General features: G+C 39.5%; 1 protein-coding gene across 2 annotated transcripts in view; it reads left to right on the top strand.

Moving 5' to 3' along the window:
• Positions 1 to 15,903, top strand: part of MYO1D (myosin ID) — a 371,081-nt gene that overhangs the window by 110,252 nt on the left and 244,926 nt on the right. For both annotated transcript variants that reach the window (XM_037810313.1, XM_037810314.1), the window contains exons 7-10: positions 7,577 to 7,693; positions 9,429 to 9,632; positions 13,983 to 14,128; positions 14,201 to 14,315. In XM_037810313.1, the coding sequence (XP_037666241.1) occupies positions 7,577 to 7,693; positions 9,429 to 9,632; positions 13,983 to 14,128; positions 14,201 to 14,315 (582 nt within the window). The remainder of the gene's footprint in view (positions 1 to 7,576; positions 7,694 to 9,428; positions 9,633 to 13,982; positions 14,129 to 14,200; positions 14,316 to 15,903) is intronic.

The raw sequence follows: 15,903 nt of genomic DNA, 5'->3' as shown, positions 1-15,903 counted from the left end.
CCTTTAAGAGCTAGGGAAAAGCTACTAGAGCTAATAAATGAATTCAGCAAAGTTGCAGAGTACAAAATCAATTCACAAAAATCAGTTGTGTTTCTATGTAACAGCAATGAACAATCCAAAAAGGAAATTAAGAAAATAATTCCATTTACAATAACATGTAAAAGAATAAAATATCTAGAAATAAATTTAACCAAGGATGTGAAAGACATTTACAGTAAAAATTACAAAACATTGCTGAAAAAGTATTAAAGACCTAAATAAATAGAAAGATATTCCATGTTCATGGATTAGAAGACTTATTATTAAGATGTCAGTCCTATCCAAAGCATTCTACAGGTTCAGTGCAATCCCTGTCAAAATTTCAACACCTTTTTTTTTTAATGCAAAAATGGAAAAGCCAATCCTCAAATACATATAGCATTACAAGGAGCCCCAAATAGCCAAAATAATGCTGAAAAAGAAGAACAAAGTTGGAAGACTCACACTCCCTGAATTCAGAACTTAACACAAAGCTACAGTAGTCAAAACAGTGTGCTACTGGCACAAGTATAGATATACAGACCAATGAAACAGAATTGAGAGCCCAGATATAAACCTGTATACATCTATTGCCAGTTGACTTTTGACAAAGGTGCCAAGTCCACTGAATGGGGAAAAAATAATCTCTTCAACAAATGAGACTGGGACAGCTATATTTCCACATGCAAAAGAATGAACTTGGACCCTGTGCCAGTTTGAATGTATTATGTCCCCCCGAACACCATTATCTTTGATGTAATCTTGTGGGGTAGATTGATTGATCTTTTTTATTAGGGTGTGACCTTTTGATTGGATGTTTTCCTGGAGATGTGACCCACCCAACTGTAGGTGATAACTGATGAGATATTTCCATGGAGGCGTGGCCTCACCCATTTAGGGTGGGCCTTGATCAGTGGAGCCATATGAATGAGCTGATGGGCAGAGGGAACTCAGTGCAGCTGTGAGCGATGTTTTGAAGAAGAGCTACAGCCAAGAGGGACACTGAGGAAAGCACAGGAAGCTGCAGATGAGAGAGTTTGAAGATGGCCGTGGAAAGCAGACTCTTGCTCCGGAGAAGCTAAGAGAGGACAAATACCCCAAGTGCAACTGAGAGTGACATTTTTGAGGAACTGCTGCCTAGAGAGGAACGTCCTGGGAGAAAGCCATTTTGAAACCAGAACTTTGGAGCAGACACCAGCCACGTGCCTTCCCAGCTAACAGAGGTTTTCCAGATACCATGGGCCATCCTCCAGTGGAGATACCCGATTGCTGATGTGTTACCTTGGACACTTTATGACCTTAAGACTGTAACTGTGTAACCAAATAAACCCTCCTTAATAAAAGCCAATCCATCTCTGGTGTTTTGCATTCCAGCAACATTAGCAAACTAGAACAGACCCCTACCTCAAGATACATATACAAAAATCAGGTCAAAATCAGGACCTAAATATAAGAGCTAAAGCCATAAAACTCTTAGAAGAAAACATAGACGTAAATCTTCATGACTTTGTATTAGGCAATGAATTCTTAGACATGACACCCAAAGTATACCAAGCGACAAAAGAAAACAAATAGATAATTGGACATCATCAAAATTAAAAACTTTTGTGCATCAAAGGACATTATCAAGAAAGTAAAAAGACAACCTATAGAATGGGAGAAAATATTTGCAAATCATATATCTGATAAGAAATTAATATCCAGAATACATAAAGAACTCCTTCAACCCAACAACAAACAAACAAACAATTTAAAAATGGGCAAAGGACTTGAATAGACATTTTTCCAAGGAAGATATACAAATGACCAATAAGCACATGAAAAGATTTTTTATGTCATTAGCCATTAGGCAAATGTAAATCAAAACCACAGTGAGATACTACCTCACACCCACTGGGATGGATACTATTTTAAAAAAAGAAAATAATAAATGTTGTGAAAAAAAGGGAACCCTTGTGCTTTGCTGATGTTGGTGTAAAACGTGTGAGCATTATGGAAAACAGTTTGGCAGTTCCTCAAAAAGTGAAACATAGAATTGCCATATGACCCAGCAATTCCTCTCTTTGTTGTATATATCAAACAATTGTAAGCAAGGACTCAAACAGATACTCGTACACCAATGTTCATAGCAGCATTTTTCACAATAGCCAAAAGGTGGAAACAACCAGTGTCTATCAACAGATGAATGAAAAACAAAATGTGGAATATGATTCAGCCATAAAAAAGGAATGAAGTTCTGATATACACTACAACATAGATGGACCTTGAAAACATTATGCTAAATGAAATAAACCAGTCACAGAAGGACATGTAGTATATGATTTCACTTATATGAATTATCTAGAATAGGCAAATTCATAGAGACAGAAAACTGATTATAGGTTACCAGGGGCTGGGGGTGGGGAGAATGGGGAATTACTGCTTAACTGGTATAGGATTTCTATTTTGGATGTTGAAAAAGTTTTGGGAATAGATAGTGGCGATGGTTGCACAATATTGTAAATGTAATTAACGTCACTGAATTGGACACTTAAAATGATTAAGATGGCAAATTTTATGTTACATATATTTTGCCACAAGGAAGTTTTTTTTAAACATTTTTTATTGTGAAATATAACATATATACAGAAAAGTGATAACTTTCAGTCATAATGAAGTTTTAAGAATATGTTTATGTTAATATGTCATGGGTTTATTATTATTTCAAGGAATTGATAAATATACTTTTTATAATTTTTTTTTTAAAAATGGAGCAAGGGAAACCTCCCTAGAAGTCTCCTCCCACCCCCACCCCCATCCCTCACCACTCAGAAGAGCTCTCTCATGTGTTGCCTAGAATGGCATCACAGACCCAAGGCTAAACCAGTCACTTCTCAAGGGGAATAAGAGCACCATGAGTAATTTTGACTAATCAAGATTTACTCCTTGAGGTTGGGGGGGAGGTTAGTTTTGAAGGGCATGTGCACTTGGAGAGAGGTGAACAAGTCAGGGTTCTAGTAGCAAGAAAGAAATGGGGATGGAGGATGGCTGTTGGGTAGGAAGACAGCAGTTCTCCATAGTAGGACATTTTTTTTTTTACCAGTTTCTTTGCAACTCAAACATATTGTAATTTATAATATTCTCAATACCTGATACTTGTTGAGTGCTTTTTTTTTCTTTTCACCATTTTATAAGAAATTTTATTTTGAGATAAATTCAAACTTACAGGAACAGTTGCAAAAACAGTACAAACCCCATACATAGAACTCCAGCATATCCCGACCCCCTCCCCCGATACCCCATCTACCACCTTTAACATCCTGTCACACCACTATTTCTTTCTTTCTTTCCCTCCCTCCCTCCCTCTCTCCGTCCCTCTCTCCCTCTCTCTCTCCCTCCCTATCATCTATCATCTATTGCTCTGTCTCCTGAACATATGAGAGCAAGCTGCACACATCCTTGAACAAACAATATAATTCACATATGCATTTCCCGTGAACAAGAACATTCTTTTATGCAATCCCGTTAAGCACAGCTAAGAAGTTCAAGAAACTCAACCTTGATACAAAGGTTACATTCTGTATTTGCTTTTTTTTTTCCTTATGTCCCATCTGTGTCCCTTTGAGCCTCCTCTCCTCCATCCTCAGATCCCATCCAGGATCATCCTTGGCATTTAATTCTCATCTATTTAGACTGTCTTTTTTTTTTTTTTTTTTTTTCAATTGTGGAAACATATATACAGCCTAAATCTTCCCATTCCACCCCCTCCCTAGCATTCCATTAGTGGGATTAATCACATTTAGAATGTTGCAATGCTATCACCTTCCCACCTTCCATTTCTAGAAGTTTCCCTTCACCCCAAACAGAAACCCTACACTCATTTCTTAATTCCCCATTGCTCCTTCCCCCATTTCTTGGAACCCCTACTCTACTTTCATCTCTATGGTCATATTTTCTGATACTTTCTTTGTGTTTACTGTGGGGCTTAAATTTAACCTCTTAAATCTGTAACAATCTTGTTTTTCTTTGATACCAACTTAACTTCAATATGACACATTAAACATGTTCCTGTACTTCCTCATTCCCCCACTTTTATGTAGTTCTTATCAAAAATTACATATTTTACGTTGAGTCCCAAACCACAGATTTATCATTACAGTTTATGTATTTTAGATCCTGTAGGAAGTTACAATTCAAAAATACAGTAGTATTAGTATTTATATTTACCATGTGATCTTTACCGGAAATCTTTATTTCTTCTTGTGGTTTCAGTCAATTGTTTGGTGTCCCTTCCTTTTAGCCTGCTCAGCTCCATTTAGCATTTCTTATAGGACTGATCTACTGGTGGTGAAGTCCCTCAGCTTTTTTCTCTGTTGGTAGGGCTCTCTTTAGTATCTGAAGTAGGGCAGGTCTTTTATTAGCAAAATCTCTCAGCATTTGTTTGTCTCTGAAAAATTTAAGCTCTCCCTCAAATTTGAAGGAGAGTTTTGCTAGATAAAGTATTCTTGGTTGGAAATTTTTCTCTCTCAGAGTTTTAAATATGTCATGCCACTGCCTTCTCGCCTCCATGGTGGCCGCTGAGTAGTCACTACTTAGTCTTATGTTGTTTCCTTTGTATGTGGTGAATTGCTTTTCTCTTGCTACTTTCAGAACTTGCTCCTTTTCTTCAGTATTTGACAGTCTGATCAGAATATGTCTTGGAGTGGGTTTATTTGGATTTATTCTATTTGGAGTTCGCTGGGCATTTATGCTTTGTGTATTTATATTGTGTAGAATGTTGGGGAAGTTTTCCCCAACAATTTCTTTGAATACTCTTTCTAGACCTTTACCCTTCTCTTCCCCTTCTGGGACACCAATGAGTCTTAAATTTGGATGTTTTATTTTATCTATCATATCCCTGAGATCCATTTCGATTTTTTCAATTTTTTTCCCCATTCTTTCTTTTGTTCTTTCATTTTCTGTTCTGTGGTCCTCCAGGAGGCTGAGTTGTTCAACTTCCTCTAATCTTGTATTGTGAATATGCAGAGTCTTTTTAATTTGGCCAACAGTTTCTTTAATTTCCATAAGATCTTCTGTTTTTTATTTACTCTTGCAATGTCTTCTTTATGCTCTTCTAGGGTCTTCTTTATGTCCTTTATATCCTGTGCCATGCTCTTCTTCATGTCCTTTATATCCTGAGCCATGCTCTTGTTGCCTGTCTGTAATTCTTTGATTAATTGTGCCAAGTACTGTGTGTCTTCTGATCTTTTGATTTGAGTGTTTTGGTTTGGGTTCTCCATATCGTCTGGTTTTATCATATGCTTTAAGATTTTCTGTTGTTTTTGGCCTCTTGGCATTTGCTTTACTTGATCCCTAATTTGACAGAACTGCAGCTTGGTGATGTACACTTTCTCTAACTAACCAGCAGATGGTGTCCGTGAGTCACCTATTCCCCTCAAGTCAGTTCTCCCCCACTTTGTCTTTGTGGTGTGTGGGGGTCTGATTTTTGTGGAGTCCAATTGGTGCACCAAGTTTGGGTGTGTTGCTGGTTGCTGTCCGCCCTGAATGTGGGGCATGTGTCTGGGTGGTTAGGCAGGCAGGGCAGCTTTAATAATCAAACCTCCCAGGTGTTCCTGGAGATTCAAGGCTGTTGCAGGAGCCTAAGCCTTCATTTCAGTCTTTCCACCGATTGTCTCTGCTGCTGACCCACAAGTCCTTGGTATTCACTTAGGGTCCCTGGGATTTCCGAGCGGTTCCCCTTTCCCAGCTGTGCTCTTTCAGGACCTCTGCTGAGGGAGGGCCGTGCCACGTCACAAGTGTGCGCCGGCCCTCCAGGGAAGCCCTGGGTCGCTGGGCCTTGCAGGGGCGCTCCAGCCCGCTTCAAAGATGGTTGAATGGGACACGTTAACCTCCCCCTTTTCGCACAGCTCCGCCCTCCCAGCTCCGGGACAATCAGCCGTGGGTACATTAAAGGCCATTGTCCACGGCTCATATTGTGGTGTGTGTGTAGTGCTGTGGGAAAGATTCCCTGGCACACTGGGTTTCTTGGCGCGGCTCTGGGCTGTGGGTCTGGCCCCGGCAGAAGCGTCCCCCGCCCGCTGGGGAGATGGCTGCAAGGAATGCAGTTTTTTTTGTCCTTTTGGCTACCCTCTGCTCCTCTGGTCTTGAGACAATCAGCAGTGGGTGTGGGAAGGGGTATCCTCCACACCAGACACCGAGGTGTTAGCCCAGCCTGCTCCTGCCATGCTTCACTGCACGGCTCTCCCCGTCATATCTGCAGCCACTCCTGGGCTTTTTTTTCTAAAGAACTAGTCTGTCTCCACCGCCAGCCCACCATTTCCCCACACCACAGCGCGGCCGCCGGACTTTCAGCTGGCTTACTCGTTTCAGAATGCAGGCTCCTGGTTTCACCAAATGCACATTCCCTGTGGATTTAGCATACCTTGTTTGGCTGATGCATAGCTGGAACTGGTGTTCTGGGTCATTTTCTGGTTTTTATCTAGTATTTTTCACGGAGGTGTTTTTTTGCCCTGTCTCACCTAGCCGCCATCTTAGGTTCTCTGTTGAGTGTTTTTTATGTGCCAAGAACTGGAAAGTGCTCTATATTAATTCTCACAACAATCCTAAAAAAAGGTACTCTCCCCATTTTATCCGTGAGGAAGTTGGGGCTCAACAAGGTTAAGTATCTTGCCCAGGGCCCTAGAACTTGCAACTCAAGGAGCTTACCTGGTCTTGAGAGGAACGTGTGCTCACATGGCTAAGAGGGGATCCCTTCCTGTGCCCGTCCTCAACAGGGAAGCATTAGGCTTGGCCTCTGGCCCAGGCAAAAGGAGAAGCTCACCAAGGACAGGATTGGTCAGGTTTTCCAGAGCTGCTGCTTTGGGGAAATTTCTAAGACAGGCAGTTATCATTGCTTTGTTGGGAATTTCTGTGTATATACTTGTATTTCAAACCTAATGGCTACAGCTCCTTAAAGGCAGGTAGGTATATGATTCATCTCAAACCCCCCATTATCATTTAGAAGGCCTTACCTACCGAATGAGTGAACACATGAAATTAAGGTTTCCTACTAACTAGCTCGCCAATTGATTGAGGCAGCCTCTTTGCTTCTGGAGGGACTACTTTTCATCTATAAAATAAAAATCCTGACCGTACAAGTGTGGGAGTGTTGTTGCCAGCCTATACAAGATTAATTGTGGCACAAAGAGCCACAAACAATAGCCAAGCCTGTGATTTGGAGGCTCTGCATTCAGTGTTTCCATTGGTGATCCCACATTCCATCCGTTGCCTTTGCTGATTGGGGGTGGGCGCTCAGCCACTCTGAGCCAGCCCAGGACATGCCCCCTTGCTGGAGGCTCTGGAAAAGCACATGGGGCTTATTTTCAGGTGATCACATCAACCCAAGTGGGCATTGTGGGTGCTGGATAAAGTTTCCATCCCTGAAATCATTTTAATTTTCTCTGGATACTCACCAGCCCCTCAGGTGTTTTAGTACCAGGGCATCAAGACCTTGACCAAACTTAGATTTAGTTTCATAATTGTTAGATTTTAATCCTCATACAAAATGTCTGTGATTTAAATTTTCTGTTTTCGTTCCCAGTCTTCTATCAACGATGCTGCAGAATTCAAAGTAGTAGCAGATGCCATGAAAGTAATTGGCTTCAAACCTGAGGAGATTCAAACAGTATATAAAATTTTGGCTACTATCCTTCACTTGGTGAGTAGGGACATCTCTCAAATATATTGCCTCCCCATGGAGACTGGGTGCTCTTGCAGAAGATTTGGGAGTTTACTCTGTAGATTGAAAAGGTAATTTTTTAGAGAAAAAATTGCAAGAAATTACTATGTCTGGGTTTCTCTCCATTACGTTACAATGTTATGAGGTATTTTAGGATTCTGTGGGTTTTGAGACTACAGCTTTAGTTTATTTGTCTCTCTGGTATCACTGAAACTTAAAAACAGGTTAGTTTCAAGGATAAAGTAATTCAGCAGTGATGTGACTTCCAGTGGTATAAGCTAAAACCTTTTGAGCAGAATAAATTTCTAATGGCCTTCAAAACATAGAATCATAGATTATTAGAACTGGAATTTTGATCCTCTCATTTTACAGGTGGGGAAGTAAGACCTAAAGGGATGGCATAACTGGCTCAAAGGCCCAGCTAGCTCACTACAAAGCCAGCACTGTAAACCGGGTCAGCAGATGATGGTCCAGTTGTTCCCCATAAAATTACACCAGGCTTAAAAGCAGTGAAAAATCATGTGTCCGATTTCTGTCATTACTGTTTATATAATTAGAGATGTTTATGATGTAATGAACATGTAACCTTCTAATAAATGAGTGACAATTCTAATAAATGAGTTACATTCAAATCTGGAATGTAAATTAGTTTTTACTTTAGTGTAGCAAAATTTAAATGAATCAGAAATGTGCAGGACCTCTATGAAAAATATTATGTAGCAATGATATGTAAGTATTACTTAATATCTTAAAATGTATTTAAGATAAAACTTATCTTAAATAAGTGTTCCTGAACAGGCACACTTTAATGGATCAATTGTCCCCTCCCTTTGAATTAGGAAAAATATAGTGCAACACTCCATCTCACAATCCAAACAGGAATTTTATTTTGTTTTTAACTTGACATAATGATTTTGGAATTTATCCAAAACAATAAACATACAGGAAGAGCACATAAAATTTTTAAAAGAGAGTAGTAAGGTAAGAGAAGGGAGTAGAGGAGACAGGACTAGTTCTACCAGATTTAAATTGAAAGTAAAAATCATATTACTTTAAAACTCATTGCACGTATTCAGCACCAGATTCATCAGCAGATCAATTGATGTGCTGGACACTTAGTAGATGGTTAATTAATATTTATTTCCTGTTGAATAAGTGAAATATAAATAGACTAAAGCACTTAATATGTAATGAAGATGTTTTGAATCAGGAAATGCTAGACTTTTCTGTAAATGTTGTTGGAACAACTAACAAATGATCTGAAAAAATCAAATTAGATTCTTATCTCACAACATATACCAAAATAAATTCTCGGTGGATTAAAAGTTTAAATGTAAGAAAAAAACATGCAAGTACTAGAAGAAAATATTGACTATTCATAAAATCTTTGGAGTAGGAATGGTCTAGGTATGACACAGAAGGAAGAGAAACCCTCAAATAATTCATAGATTTGACTATATAAAAATATAAAACTTCTGTACCTTGAAAACATATCCTGAAAATTAAAAGACAGATGACAGTGTCTGGAGAACAGAAAAAAATGGATGAAGAAGCCCTAGCTTTTTATAGAGAGAGATATCTCCTATGTTTGGAAAAACGAGTGCTACAAACAAGGTCACTTGAATTGGATTTTAGATTAGCAGACATATCCCTGACATAATGTTTCAGAATCTCATTAGAAATGGCATGTCTTGTTTTTTCACTTTTGATATAGGGAAATTTAAAATTTGTGGTAGATGGTGACACACCTCTTATTGAAAACGGCAAGGTTGTATCTGTCATAGCGGAATTGCTGTCCACGAAGACCGACCTGGTTGAGAAAGCCCTTCTTTACCGGACAGTGGCCACTGGCCGTGATGTCATTGACAAGCAGCACACGGAGCAGGAAGCCAGCTATGGTAGAGATGCCTTTGCCAAGGTGAGATTTTAACTTCCATGCTGTTGGCCTAGGGTTGCTGTCGGTTGCCGTTTTAGTGAAATTCTATGGTTCCTTGAAAGTAGGTTAAGGCTTTGAGAATGAAACTTTTTGGCCATCACAGTCTCAGTAAAACCCCCTTGCTGTGATTATTATTACCAGAAAACATTTTGAGAAAAGCAGAATCAGACAGTGTGAAGCTAATGATGCTTACATTTCAGGGCCCCCTGCCTGCATAGGGCCCTTTCACAGCCCTAATTTTGTTCAAACATTTGTATTCTTAAATGCTTTCTCTGACTCTTAATTGTCAATCCTTATATCAAAGATTTTATCTTCTTAAAAAAGATACTGTGACAAAGTAGAAAGGTAAAGAATAATTGCATTGTAATCACTAGAATATTTGACTTCTTAGTCCTGTCATAAAACAGCAGTTACCCTTTGGTTGTCCTCTCTTCTGAACTTAGTTTGAGACTTTTCCTAACTGAATCAGTAATGTCATTTACATTACAGTATTGTGATGTAAATAATTGGGTAACTCCTGGAAAATTCCAGGTACTTGGGCGAAAATGAAGGGGCATGGGGTGGAGAATCAAGGGCATAAGTATGATGTGAAATTCCCTTCTTCCCAGATTGCAATGTTTGTCATGCTTTCCCCCTGAGGAATTCTTAAGAGCAGAGGACAGAAAAGTATTTGTGAGGGAGTAGAGGAGTCTTGAGGCAAAATTGCCTAACCTTTACATTTTTAAAATTTTGTTAGTTTACCCCAGTAAATACAAATTAGCATTCTATTCCATAATTCCCTCTTCCTGACATGTGCTAACAACCTCATATTACAGCATATATAAACACCTACACACATGCACACATACACACAAAAGAGATTTTTGTTATTGCTTTCCAGAAATTAAAATTCTTTTTTCCATTTTGCTTTTCTCACTCAATAATTGCTTTGTGGAAGTCCCCTTCAAGTCAGCTGATTAAGCTCTGATTCATTCTTTTTAATGCTGTATACCAGTCTGTAGTGTTGGCACCATAATTTATTTAACCATCCTCATTTTAAGCCATTCACTTTGTTTGCATTTTTTTGCCACTACAAACAATGTTGCAAATCCTTGTTCATCTATTCTTATGCACTAGTGCTTTTATTTCTATTGGATGAATTCCCAGGAGCTTGCTAGGTCAAAGGATATTCTGATTTTAAACTTTAAATTTCCTGATTTTATGGGTGTAGAGTAATATATCTTTGTTACTTTAGTTTTCATTATTATTGTGTTTCAACATCTTTTCACATTTTTATAAGCTATTTTATAAGCTTATTTTTATAAGCCATTTTAAATATATTCTTCTGAGAATTGCTTTGCACTTTTCTCTGGGATTGTTGTCTTTCTGTTGTCAATTTGTAAGAAATCTTTGTATATCATATACCTTAACCCTTCGTCTTCTATCTATGTGTCAAGTGGTTCCCGCTGCCAAGTCTACCATCTTTTCTTTTTTAATTTTTGCTGGTTGATTTAGGTTCCTGTCCCATTTTTTACCCTTATAAATCTTGGGCTTGATTTTTAGTATTAGAAGGAATTTGAATTTTATTCTACATGCACTTGAGAACTAATGGAGTATTTTAAGTAAGGGCAGTGACATCGAGTTTGAATTTTTAAAAGCATCGCCCTTACCTTACAATGGAGAAATCTTAAGGAGGTGGGGGTGACACAAGAGTGGAAACAAAGAGACCAATTAAATGGATATTTCATTAGTCCAGGAGAGAGATGATGCCAGCTTCGACTAGTATGGTTAGGATGGTAACAGTGGAAATGGGGGAGAGAGAGTAATTTGCGAGAGACACTGCCCTTACTTAAAATACTCCGTTAGTTCTCAAGTGCATGTAGAATAAAATTCAAATTCCTTCTAATACTAAAAATCAAGCCCAAGATTTACAAGGGTAAAAAATGGGACAGGAACCTAAATCAACCAGCAAAAATTAAAAAAGAAAAGATGGTAGACTTGGGAAATAAAATCTACAGGACCTGTTGTGGGGGCTGAGGGAGTCAAGGATAATTCCTAAACTTGGTCTGACTCCACCCTGTCTGTCTCACTTCATTTCATAGCGTTTCCAGACTCCTCTCTTCACTCCAGCCACATTAATCTTCTCTCCAGCCTTAAAGTTATCTTTCTTCCTTTGTCCTTCCAGCCACAGGCCTCTGCACACACCCTTCCCTCTGCCTGGAACGCTGCTCTCTCCCCACTTCCTGCTTAACTCCTACTCATCTCTGACCTCAACCCAAGCACCGCTTCCTCAGAGCAGCTCTCCCTGGCCTGCCTGAATGCTGAGTAGGTGAAAGTCCCCCCAGATTCCATGCACTCTCCTTTGTTTTGGGTGTGTGCTTGTATAGGAACGATTGTTTCCTGCATCTTACTGTAAGCTCCTTGGAGGCTGGCACCATGTTTGTGTTTGCTTACCACTCTCTCTCCAACAAAGTATACAGCGTAAGTGCTCCGCAAATATTTGTCAAATGAATACATTCCTTGTCCCGGCCGGCGGGACGTTCAACGGAAGCTCCAAATCCTGTGAGGGAGGAATGGTATGGGACAAGAGACGCAAGAAATGACAGCAAGACAGGTTTCTGATCAAGCTGCAAAGCTTTATTGAAGAGGCAGGGTATATATACCCTAAGGGCGGAGGGAGTGGCTAGTAAGGGCGGGTGGTGGTCTAGGATTGGCTGCTGCTGTTGCTAGGGCGGATGGCAGATGTAAGGCTAGCACAGGATTGGTGGCTACTGTTGCTGGGGTAGAAGGCAGGTAGTAAAGCTAGCACTCTAGGTGTGAATCTTAGGCGCAAACGGCTATCACTTCCATAGAAGGCTGAGGGCAACTTAAACTGTTGTTTCATCAGTCCCAGCTGTCATGTTGCATATCTCCGGCATCGCTGAGGGTGGATTTTATACATGCTACCTTAATCGTCCCCAACAATTCCTAAGCTTCTTGTGCTATTTATTCATGGGTAAACTTAGAGTAGGGACAGTTTTGGGGAGTGGGGAGATCAAGCGTCCTGACAGGACCTAAGTTTGAGATGACTGTGAGATGTCTAACGGGCATTGCAGATAGACATCGGAGGAGAGGTCTGAGTCGGGAAAATACATTTGGGAGTTATATTAGTATTACTTAATACTAGGTGAGATGACTTAGAGAGAGGGTGTTAGAGAGTGAAGAGGACCACGAGGAACTGCATCTTTTAGAGGTCAGGTAGACAAGAGGATACTACCAAATGCCACAAAGAAGAATCAGTCAGTAAAATAAAAGGATAATTGAGAAAGTGTAATTTCCTGAATCCCATAGAGGCAAATATTTCAAGAAGAGAATAATAAAATATGTTGAGTGCTGCAGAGTAGCTGAATAAGATGAGGACAAGAAAGTGTCCATATGGAGGTACTTGGGGCCCTTGAGGAGCCATTTCCATGAAGTAATGGGATAAGCCAAGACTGGAATGCACGGGAGAGTGAAGGGGAGGTGAAGAAAGGAGGTAATACTTACAGACCTGTGTGTAGGTGACAAGGCTGGGTAGCTAGAGGGAAATGTTAAGGAAGGTTTTTCTAAAGATGCAACACTATACAGCATGTTTGTACCCTTCCAGAAGAGAGGGAGATGGGGTGGGGGTAATTAAAGGAAGGAAGTCCAGAAAGACCTGAAGAAGAGGATCCAGATACAAGTGGTAGAGGGATGGGCTTTAGGGGAGCAAGGACCCTTCCTACTTTGTTGCAGGAGAGAAAAGGGAGAGATGTTGGAACACAAGTGAATGCTAGGGTGTAGTATCAGTATGTGAATGTGCGTTAACATGTGGTGCTCTGTCCATGCCTGTCTTGGTGTGTGTATCATGGTGCACTGGATGTGTGTTTTGATTCTCAAGGATTTTCAAACCTTTCTGTTCAGATCTTTATTTAGCATTAAAAATCAACATGTTTCTAGAATTCATAGAGCCTTAGAGGAGTATAGATATTAACTCATTGGTTCCCCCAATTTTGTAGATGATGAAATTACAGTAAAGCAACGAAGTTGCAAGGGTTTAAGCAAGTTATTGTGCTAGGCATGGAAACATGCCTGGCGAATGTTGAAATATATGTAGTGACCAATAATACTCTTTTAAATATTCAGACCATTTAAATATCCAAAAGCATTTACACTTTACTCTTGCATGCATCATTTTAAACAGATAATCTGTATTTCTCATTGTTCTGCATAGGGTAATAATGGCTATACTAAACAATAAGGTGAGAGTGGGCAGGAATTTAAAGCTTATCACAAATCCAAATAAAGGACTCATTCCCAAATGGGCAAGAATTTACAATGTTGTTTTCCTCGCAGGCAATATATGAGCGCCTTTTTTGTTGGATTGTGACTCGCATCAATGATGTGATTGAGGTCAAGAACTACGACACCACAATTCATGGGAAAAACACCGTTATTGGTGTCTTGGATATCTATGGCTTTGAAATATTTGACAACAACAGGTAAATTGAATGAGATACTTAAATCCTATTGTTCATTTTTTGTTTAGATTTCATTTATTCCTTTTGTTACAGCTTTGAACAATTCTGCATCAACTACTGCAATGAGAAACTGCAGCAGCTGTTTATTCAGCTGGTTCTGAAGCAAGAACAGGAGGAGTACCAGCGGGAAGGGATCCCCTGGAAGCACGTGAGTAGACTCTTGTGGAAAATGTCTTCATACATTTCACATATTGTGCCGGTTTGGATATATTATGTCCCCCAGAAAAGCCATATTCTTTAATGTAATCTTCTGGGAGCAAACTGATTAGTCTGTTGGTTAGGGTGGAACCTCTGATTGAATTATTTCCATGGAGGTGCAGACCCCACCCATTCATGGTGGGTCTTAAATAGATCACTGGAGCCTTTAAAGAGTGCTCACACGGAGATCAGAGTGGACAAAATGCCCCAAGAGCAGCTGAGAGAGACTCTTGGAGAGACACTTGGGAGCTGACAGAGATGCTTGGAGATGCAAACAGAAGGACATGCGGAGATGCTAAGAGATGAAGCTAGAGTTTGCTCCGGAGAAGCTAAGCGAGGACCCCCAGACACTTAGAGAGAAACGCCCTGGGAGAAAGAAGCAAGGGTCACAGGAGCTGAAAGAGAGGAGCTGAAACACAGCCCGGGACCAGCAGATGCCAGCCGTATGCCTTCCCAGATAATAGTGAAGGTATCCTCTTCTTGATGCCCTAGTTTGGACACTTTTATGGCCAGAGAACTGTAAATTTGTAGCCAAATAAGCTCCCTTTATAAAAGCCAATTCAGTTCTGGTATTTTGCATAACGGCAGCATTAGCAAACTGGAACACATATTATTGATGATGTCAACCCTTGTCATTTAAACTCCAAAAAGAGAATATAAGCAAATAATATGAATCAAAGTACAAGGGCATTTTCTAGATAGAAAAAATGTCTGTGCTACCACTGATTAGCATCAATCAGATATATCATATTCATTTCACTAAGTTACGTACACAGATTTCTGGACTTTGTGACCCATTGTAGTACTCTATAAGTAGATCTTAGCCATCTTTTTCTTTTTTGGAGAAAACATTTTTAAGTTTCAATAAAGACAAGGCTAAAAATACAATTTTAAGTGTTTCTTGATTTTCTTGGGTACTTGAAACATCTGAACTTTAGTTTTCCTTTATGGATTTGTAAATACAATTCATTTTCAGGGTTGATAAGTGGACTTTCATACCACCAATGTTTTCTTTTGATAGAGTCCCTTTTTTCATGCCTTGTAAATGCTGAGTTGCAACCAGTAAACCTAAAATTTTCACTTCATGGGTGATACCACATGGGTTTTCTGGTTTCTACCTGTCCAGTAGAGTTTAACATCACATATACAATATTCAGAAGAATTGAAACATCTGAACTTTAGTTTTCCTTTATGGATTTGTAAATACAATTCATTTTCAGGGTTGATAAGTGGACTTTCATACCACCAATGTTTTCTTTTGATAGAGTCCCTTTTTTCATGCCTTGTAAATGCTGAGTTGCAACCAGTAAACCTAAAATTTTCACTTCATGGGTGATACCACATGGGTTTTCTGGTTTCTACCTGTCCAGTAGAGTTTAACATCACATATACAATATTCAGAAGAATTTTTGCCATAAACTGGCCAAACGTTGCTTCCAGGTTTAGTTTCTTCTTTCTTGTTCTGGTTTGCTAAAGCTGATGAAATGCAGTATACCAGTAATGGACTGGCTTTTAACAATGAGGATTTATTAGCTTAC

Source organism: Choloepus didactylus, chromosome 18 (genome assembly GCF_015220235.1).
Source record: "Choloepus didactylus isolate mChoDid1 chromosome 18, mChoDid1.pri, whole genome shotgun sequence".
Taxonomy (NCBI): domain Eukaryota; kingdom Metazoa; phylum Chordata; class Mammalia; order Pilosa; family Megalonychidae; genus Choloepus; species Choloepus didactylus.
Note: the sequence above shows the minus strand (reverse complement) of the source record. Positions and strands in the feature narration are given on the sequence as shown.